The sequence below is a fragment of the Lathyrus oleraceus genome, chromosome 1, assembly GCF_024323335.1.
Source record: "Lathyrus oleraceus cultivar Zhongwan6 chromosome 1, CAAS_Psat_ZW6_1.0, whole genome shotgun sequence".
Classification (NCBI taxonomy): Eukaryota; Viridiplantae; Streptophyta; class Magnoliopsida; order Fabales; family Fabaceae; genus Lathyrus; species Lathyrus oleraceus.
In genome coordinates, this window is record NC_066579.1 from 382,575,160 (window position 1) to 382,584,283 (window position 9,124).

Below are 9,124 nucleotides of genomic sequence, written 5' to 3' on the forward strand. Positions count from 1 at the left end.
GTCATACCACAGGCCAAACTTGTCTCGTTTCTCTTTCACTTCCACCACTTTGCCCCAGTCTTGAGCATTTTCACTTTCCATAACAGCCTTAGCTCCTTGCCACGAGGCCATGGACGATCCTGATTTCGAGGTCTCCAATGTCTATTGGATGGCCATCATATTTACCACTTCCAAGGATTGGAATGGTGTCTCAGTTATCTCGCAATCCACCTCGATGTACCGAAAATATGTCAAGTGGCTAACCAAGATATCCTCCTCTCCTCCAATCATAATCATCTTGTTATTTGTAATGAATATTAGCTTTTGATGTAGAGTGGAGGTGACGGCGCCTGCTGAGTGAATCCAGGGTCTCCCAAGTAGGCAACTATAACCGGGATGTATGTCCATAATCTGGAACGTGATATTAAAAATAGTTGGACCTATCTTGGTTGGTAAGTCAACCTATCCTATCACTGCTCGCCTTAAGCCATCAAATGCCTTTACAATTAGGATGCTAGGCTTCATACTTATCCCTTCCATTGGCAGCTTTGTCAAAGTGGTCTTCAGCATGACATTCAGCGAGGAACCTGTGTCTACTAACCCCCTTGATAGTATAGTGTCTATGCATTTCAGGGAGATATGTAGGGCCTTGTTATGGTTCTTTCCCTCGACTGGCAGTTTATCATCGTTAAAACCCAAAAAATTTCCAGTGGTCAGACAAGTTATCACATCGTCAAACTGTTCTATCGTTATGTCTTTTGTGATATGTGCGACGCTCAATACTTTCAACAACGAGTTCCTATGTGCTTTTGAGTTGAGCAATAAATATAACATGGAGATTTTTGAAGGTGTTTGATTCAGCTGATCCACCACTTTATAATCACTCTTCTTGATTATCCTCAGAAATTCCTCGGCCTCTTCACGTGTGACTGTAGCTTTAGGAGACAAGTGCATGTCTTGAATCTCTTGATTAGGGACGGGGATCTGAACAGCAGCTTCCTTCCCTTTAGCCTTTGCAGAAGGATCAGCAGTTCTTGGTGCGAACACTCGGCTACTACGTGTCATTCCTGCCGGCCCCATAATCGAGGTGACGTTTGGTTCACTGATCATCAAAGGTTGGTCTTCCTGCCCTTGCTTAAAAGCTCTGGGTTGATATATCCACGGGACCGCCTTCTCATATTCATACGCGAACGGTGTTGGAAACTTTATCACCAATGGGCTTATAGGTATTTCTACATTAACCTCATCATAAGGGATGTCCACCACGGCTATCTCTTCCTGGCGCTTGCTCTTGACACGACGATTTATTTGTAACTCGCCTTGATCCAGCATTTGTTGTATAAAATTCCTTAACTTTTTATTGTTCTCTTCAGCAACTAGCTCCTCCGGGATTAGACCACTCTTCAGCAATTGTGCTCTTATCCTGGCGATAGGGGTTTGAATCTCTTCAACCTTACGGATCAATTTACCTTGATCACTCTCCTCAATGGCACCGACGGAAGCATCCTTATGTGTTGACATGGGATTGGTGTTCACGTTTGGGCGTCTTGGAGTGAAAGAGACAACCTTTGCTTCGATCAAGTCTTGTACACGATTTTGAAATGCAACATAATTCTCCAAGGTATGACCGGGTGCTCCCATGTGAAACTCACAATGGGCGTTAGCATCATATCCGGGTGGATATGGAAAAATAGCCGGTTTTAGCTCCCTTAATGTTAGAAGGCCCTCCTTTTGTAGATATGGTAATATTTTGCTATAAGGTACTGGTAGAGGATCGAGTTGCCTTCTTGGAGGCCTTGGCTTGAATTGTCTTGGTGGCGCGGCGTTTTGCTGTTGACGATGTTGTTGATGTTGTGGTTGATACACTTGTTGTTGTTGCATTGGTTGTTGATAGGGTATGGGTACCACGACGGCGACTTAGCCATATGAAGCATGTTGCTTCCCCTTATAGCCTCTAGATATAGCGTTTGTTTCACCTTCTCTTTTCTTCTGGAAGCCTCCGGAATACTTTTTCGGTGCGCTAGGGGCTGCCACAGCTCCTGGAATCTTTCCATCCCTTAACCCTTTTTCTATGCGATCTCCGATTGTGACTAGATGTGCGAAGTCAGACGCTGCACTACTCACTAATCTATCAAAGAATGGTTCCTTCAAGGTGTCCACAAATATTCCAGTCATTTCCTTTTCATACAATGGTGGCTCTACCTAAGCAGCCAACTCTCTCCATCGTTGGGCGTATTCTTTAAATGACACACTTTCTTTCATGGCCATCCATTGTAACTGCATTTGGTCGAGTGCCATATCTAAGTTATATTTGTACTGACAGAGAAATGCGTCAGCCAAATCTTCCCAGTTTTGAATCCGTCCCTGCTCTAAACTCATGTACCATCTTAGAGACGCTCCACTTAGATTGTCTTGGAAATAATGTATAAGCAGTTTGTTGTTTTCGGTATGAGCAACCATTTTCCTGAAGTACATTACTAGGTGACTTCTTAGGCAAGTTTGTCCTCTGTATTTCTCGAAATCAAGAGTTTTAAATTTAGTTGGGATGACCAAATTTGATACCAAACGCATGTTCATGGCGGAGGCGCTGAAGATATTATCCCCCTCTATAGCTTTGATCTTCTTTTCCAGGGTACGAAGCCTATCTACAGCAGGATCTGGAAGTATCTTAGGCTTCGGTTGATCAGGCACATAGAAAGCATCGTACGAGTCATCTCCAATTTCGGATCCATGATGAGTAGACGCATCAGAAGGCTCTGCATGATCCCCATCTCCTTTGCCTCCTACTGGTATATGAACCAATATCTTCTTGGTGGGGACGAAACTCTCGTCTTGGGGGTCCAAACCTGGCGTGCTATCATTCCTTTTTGCCCTGGCTTCTTCATCCATAACCCTCTCTCTTTGGGCAATTGCGAGCATTGTCTCCAACAGTTGATCCATTTTCTCTTGGATCGTATTGATGTTTGTCCTCATGGTAACTTGGTTAGCCTCCACTTGCTCTAACGTCATCTTGTAGTTGCTTCGCGTCTCGTATCGGTGTTGATTAGTGTGGCTGGATAAAGGGTAAAAAGGTTGTGTAAGTTTTTTTTGAATTGTTATGAAGCATGATGCATAATGAAGATGCGGATGTTATGCATATTTTATTTTCAAGGAATCATTTGAGTTCAATTAGTTGTTTAGCAATTCAGAGAAACATGAAATACTTAGAATAGCAATAATGAAGTAATTTTTAAACGTCATTCATTCAAGTACATAACATAAGGGTCCAAAAAGGTCATAGTTCAAAATACATTATCAAAGGAACAAAATATAAGACATAGGAAAGTTAAACTGCAGGCTTTCTGGCTTGGAGATCTTCTAGTTCTTCCTTGAATCGCTTTAGCAACCCTTTACAAAGCAAAATGAAACTGATTATGGCTGAAGGAGTGCTATCTTCCTTCAACTCTTCCATTGCGTCTCTTAACTTCCATGGTAATTCTTTAGCCGCCTAATTACAGAACCCCACTAGCCCATCGAGCTTTGTACGAAACTTATCCCTATCTCCTTGCAAGAAGTTTATGGTCTTCTTAAAGGATTCATAATCTTCAATCACATACTCTCGCTCCTTCAACCATATGGAGTTGTCTTGGTGTAATGACTCTAGCTGGTTCTTCCAATAACTGGCAGACTCTTTTGCGTCTCTTACTTCTCGACACTTCTCCTCCCATATCATGGATGAAACCCTAGAAGCTTCGGTGGCTATATTCTTGAGTCGGCGTTCTTGGTCTGCTTCAGCCTTTGCATGACGAACAGAAATGGTGAGTTCTTTTATTTGAGCCCCAAGTGTATCTCTTATTGTCTTGTTTTCCTTCGTGGCTAGATGCCACCAACGCTCATTGTCTTGACATTCTTTCTGAGCTCGTCGTAATTGACCCTTAAGAGTATCTAGACAACGGTCAACTTATTCTAGTCCCACTTTGATCTTTTTCCTCTTATGCTCCTCTTTGTTGAACTTTTCTACATGTGCCTGAAGATGTGCATCCTTTCTCTCAAGCTCCCACTTCATGGTGTTTTTCTCATTGATGATTTGTTGGAGTTTTATCTTCAACTCTTCATTCTCTTTTTCTAGCTTTGCCATGGTGGTCTTGAGTTCCTCCACTTCTTCAATAGGGACATGGGTGAGCTTAGGTTCAGGAAAAGGTACAGGTGTCCGAATGACGAATGCCATTTTGATCATCTCCACCCTTTCCTTTACCCAATGAAAATATGGTTCTTTTGTAATCACATTTTCTCTCCCCAAATCAGCCTTCCCTTTTCGATTGACATTCTTCCAAGCCTCTCTGATTCGTTGGAACAAGCTAGGATTCTCGACCCCAAAGTCAAGCAACAAAAAAGCTTCCAAAGACATTGCCTCTGGAGGGCCTTCCATTGGGTAGCCAAGCTGTCTTAGTGATAGAACCGGGTTAGAATTCACGCATCCTTGAGTTCCAATAAGTGGTAGATTAGGGAAATCTCCATATCCAAATATGATGTCCATGTTGATGTATTCTTTGGAATACCAAGAAAGATCTTCGGATCAGAGCGATCCCAATCTCTGAGGCCAACTAACATCTGTCTGTTCAACCCAAGCACCTGTCTTTGGAAGATGTTCTAGAAACCACTGATATAATAAAGGAGCACAACAAGCAATCATTCCTTTCTTCTTGGTGTACCTATGGCTCGTGTAATAGTAAACATCATCTAACAAGGTGGGCACTGGGTTTCCAGTAAGGAAAACGCAAATAGCAGCCATGTCTATGAAACCATCCATATTTGGGAACAGGACGATGCCATGGATGGCCAACGCAATAGCAGAGTAACACACGTCCCAACTTTATGATTTTAGTAGGGTATGAGCTCTTTCCAAGAGAAAGCTTAGCGAAAATCCTTTGGTATTACCTTTGGTCTCCAAGTTAGCCTCTACTTCCTTTTCATCCATGTGAAGCGTGCTAGCAATGATCTCAAGGGGCAAAGATTCATCTATCCCTTCAAATAGTGGCTTGTTCTTCATAGGAATCCTAACAAGATACTCAAATTCTTCCAACGTTGGTGCTAACTGGAAGTCTTGGAATGTGAAATATCTTAAAGGTAGGTCATAGAATTGAGCCAGAGTGACTAAAGTTGTACGGTCCACTCGTTGGTTGAGGATGCTGAGCAGGTTGCCATGATTCTTCCCAAAGTTGATTTTGTACACTGGGTGCATCTGAGAGACCAAGTCACGTAAGCTCCTTAGATCGGGGTCTTTAAACTTGAAAGAGTAAATGTTTCTTTTGCTTGATTCCATGCTTCTTGAATTCCTGCAACTTATGACACTCAGATTCCTTGGAAATAAAATAATATGAATGTCATGTTATGAATGATGTTATGCATGCCACAGGTAGGTCAACATACATGCCGTGAGAGTGGGTATCCTTGGTTACTAAACAAAACCCTTTTGGGAGGATGCTAAAGTTAAGAGGTTTCCAAAGTCATCAATCACTATTTAGGAAGGTTATTGTCATGAAGAAAACTCATCCGCCAATAACATCCCCAAACAGAGTCTCGTCTGGGTGAGGCCTTCGTATGGTCCCAAAGAGGAAGACTCCTAGTGGGTCCATACTACACAACTCTCGAGTCCAAGGTTCTAATGAGGTTCTCAGAGTCATAGATCGAGGTTAGGAATACTACTGTAAGGTAGCAGTACGCCCAAGGGATCTTATCTGATTGGGGCTTTCGTATTAACCCAATAAGTCTGGGACTTTTCAGGTAAATACTACATAACCACCGGATATAATGGGTTAAAAGGTCCCTATAGTCATTGATCCAACTTGAGAATACTATCATCATAACGAAAACTCGTCGGGCAATAATATCTCAAGAGAATCTCCTCTAGGCGGGGTCTTCGTATCTTCCCAACAAGGAAGACTCCTTGTGGGCGTCCACTATGCAACCACCAACTTAATCTTATGGTTTTTCTCAGACTCGGGTGGAAAGCCTATCTCACAAAGTATCACTAACCAGAGAAACCCAATAATACATAGCCAATAAAACACCATACAATAATTATGACATCATAATAATAACAAAATAAATAACAAACAAATAAACAAAATTAACACACAATACACCAACTGAGCTAAATTAGGCTTCACTCTCTTTTGCTTGGAGCTAATTCCCCAGCAGATTCGCCATCTTCGCATCTCGAAAAATACGATTCCTCGCGATGGTCGCGGAAAAATTTATGTTCGAACAGAGTCGCCACCGAACTTTATTTATCCTAATGAAGGAATAGGAAAATATCGATAAAACCTTTAGGAAATGGAATAATGGTCGTCACAACCATATCCGGGTTCGGGAGTTGATTACGCAAGGGGAAGATATTAGCACCCCTCACGCCTGTTGTACTCAACGGGAACCTTTTACTTCTAATTTGCGTTTTGAGTGTTAATTTATGTTGTTTATTATCTTCGGGTTATAAATATATTGAAAATAGAAATGGATGGGAACCTCAAAAAGGGAAAGGGGGGGTTTTTTATTAGTGTGCTCGTGAAGATACAACAATCTCCTGCCTACGTATCCTTATGGTGCAATAAGGAAGTCAGAGCATTCGTAGTTCAGGGAACTACGGTTGGTTGGTGTCTTTTATGAACAACTGCGTAGATTGCGTTCTAAAGGCTAAACGTTGGCTTGTCTACTCTCGACGGAGGCTTAAGCACTAGTTTATTATGCGCATTAGAAAGGATTAAATGGTGTTCTTTTTTAAAAGAGTTTTGGTCACACGGGGGTGACAAGATGGATTAATATGTTGGATGTTTTGATTGGTTGAGATGTTTTTGGTTGGTTAACGATTACTTGGATAGTCGAGTAAGATAACTCGTATCCTAATAGTCGGGAAAGGGAATAAAAGACTCTAGTCCACTTTCTTTTTCATCTTTAATTATAGAAAGGGTTTGATAATAATTAAGGTGTTTTGAATGGATGACGAATACTCGGATAATCGAGTAAGACAACTCATATCCTAATAATCGGGAAAAGGAATAGAAGACTCTAGACCGCTTTCTGCTTCATCTGAATATTTATGAAAATAAGGTTGTATATGGTTGGCATATTTTAGAATGAACGACAAGTACTTGAATGACTGAGTAAAACAACTCATATTCAAGCATTTGAGAAGAGGAGTTGAAAGCTCAAAACCTTCTCCTTTTTCGTATAGTTTGTTATGAAAATGATTTGATTAAGTTGTATGTTTGTAGAAGAATGACAATTGTTCGACTGACCAAGTAAGAGAACTCGTATTCAACCAATTGAGGAGAAAAGTTGAAGACTCAAAGTCATCTTCTTTTTTATTTTTGTTTAATGTGAAAATAATTTGATTTAATCGGGGTTTGGAAGTTTGTAGAGGAACGACAATTATTTGACTAACCAAGTAAGAGAATTTGTATTCAAATAGTCGTGGAGAAAAAATTGAAGACTCAAAGTTATCCCCCTTTTGGTTTCTTGTTATAAAAGGATTTGATTTGTTTGTGCTTAAGTGGATTAGAAATGACGATTATTCAACTAGCCGAGTAAAAGAATTCGTATTCAAAGAATCGAGGTGAGGAGTTGAAAACTCAAAACCAACTCTTTTTTCATTTCTAAATGAAATAGTATTTAATTGTGATTAAGTATTTTAATTTTAATTTTAATAAAGAATATTCGATGTTGGATCGAGGTTTAAAATTTATGTTTACGAATGGGTTGAATTTATTTAGTGAATAGTTCATCTAATCTGTCATACCCCAAAATTTGCCCGCTAATATTACAAGGCATTTCTAAGGCACTCCAACTTATTTTTCAAGACATTGATCTTAAAAGGACAAGGACCCAGCACACAGATGACAAAATTCAGAAAATGGCCTAAGCTGGTTTGCTTGCTAGGCGAGCAATTCCTTCGCCTAGCGAACCCTTCGCTACGCCACTCGCCTAGCGAAGCTTGCGAATACCAGAAAACTCTGGGCTTCATTCTGAGCCCATTAGGTCATAAAAAGAGCATTATAAATACCACAACTTCAGTCAGAAAAGGAGAGGAGAAAAAACAGAACGGAAACGGAGGAGAAAGGCAAACACTCACAGACGGCAAACCCTGGAGGCTAACCCTGAGAATTCAGAGCAACCCTAAAAGAAACCCTGAAGGAAACTCAGCCGCATCAAGGTTACCTCCGCCCAATTCAATTCGATTTGCCGATTCAAGGTTGCAATTCAATTGCCAACAGGTTTGCATTGCTATTACCGCTTTAGGTTCTTAATTTGCATATGACATTATGATTGAATTTATAAAAATATCTTAAGTTTTGCGTGTGAGTTTAAGTATGTATGAATATCTGGAATGTTTAACCATATAATCTCTATAATGGATGCCATAAGGCATAAAATTGGCTGAGATTGTACTGTTGTCAAAACCAGGATCCGCAGTCGCTCGCTAGCACATCGCTAAGCGAGCATGTAGCGAGTATTCGCTAAGCCTTCGCTAGGCGAGGCAGGAGCGAACGTGACAGTCGCCGACTTTTCTATTCTGATTTTTGCTCATCTGACATGCTTTATCATAGCCATGCATTGTTTACCTGACCCTATGACTGTTGTGATTTCTTTTGTGGTGTAATTCTCGATTGCACCCTGATTTGGTATTCTGACATGTTTGCTGAGTTTTGTAAAGGTTCACATACCCCCGGAAAAGGTAGCTTGATAGGTATTCCACTTTATTTGTGGGATACCCTTGTGGAGATTCACCCTAAAGTACTTAATTGATTTTAATGTATTAATTTTATTGTGAAGATCCACCCTAAATTACTTAATTGATTTTAATGTATTAATTTTAATGTGGAGATTCATCCTAATTACCTAATTGATGGTAAAATATGGCCTTTGAATATGTGAGCTTGGACCTCTCTTTGTTACCCTATGGTATTACGGTATTACGGTATTACGGTCATGTCCCGCGAATGTGGGGATACACTTAGCAAAGACCCTTCGAATAAATCATCATGTCCCGATAAATCATAGTCCCTCGGATGTTGCCTTCGAATATATGATTTTGTCCCTCGATGACCCTTCGGTGTAGCCTACGGTTAAATGATGATCGTCCCTCCGAATGCTAAGGTATCCTTATGAA

At 40.7% G+C, this 9,124-nt stretch overlaps 1 protein-coding gene across 1 annotated transcript; it reads right to left on the minus strand.

Annotated features, from left to right (window-relative positions):
* Positions 1 to 441: 441 nt before the first annotated feature.
* On the minus strand, positions 442 to 1,620 carry LOC127108483 (uncharacterized). Its single transcript, XM_051045960.1, has one exon. It carries the CDS (start codon positions 1,618 to 1,620, stop codon positions 442 to 444), a length of 1,179 nt encoding a protein of 392 aa, XP_050901917.1.
* Positions 1,621 to 9,124: the final 7,504 nt, after the last annotated feature.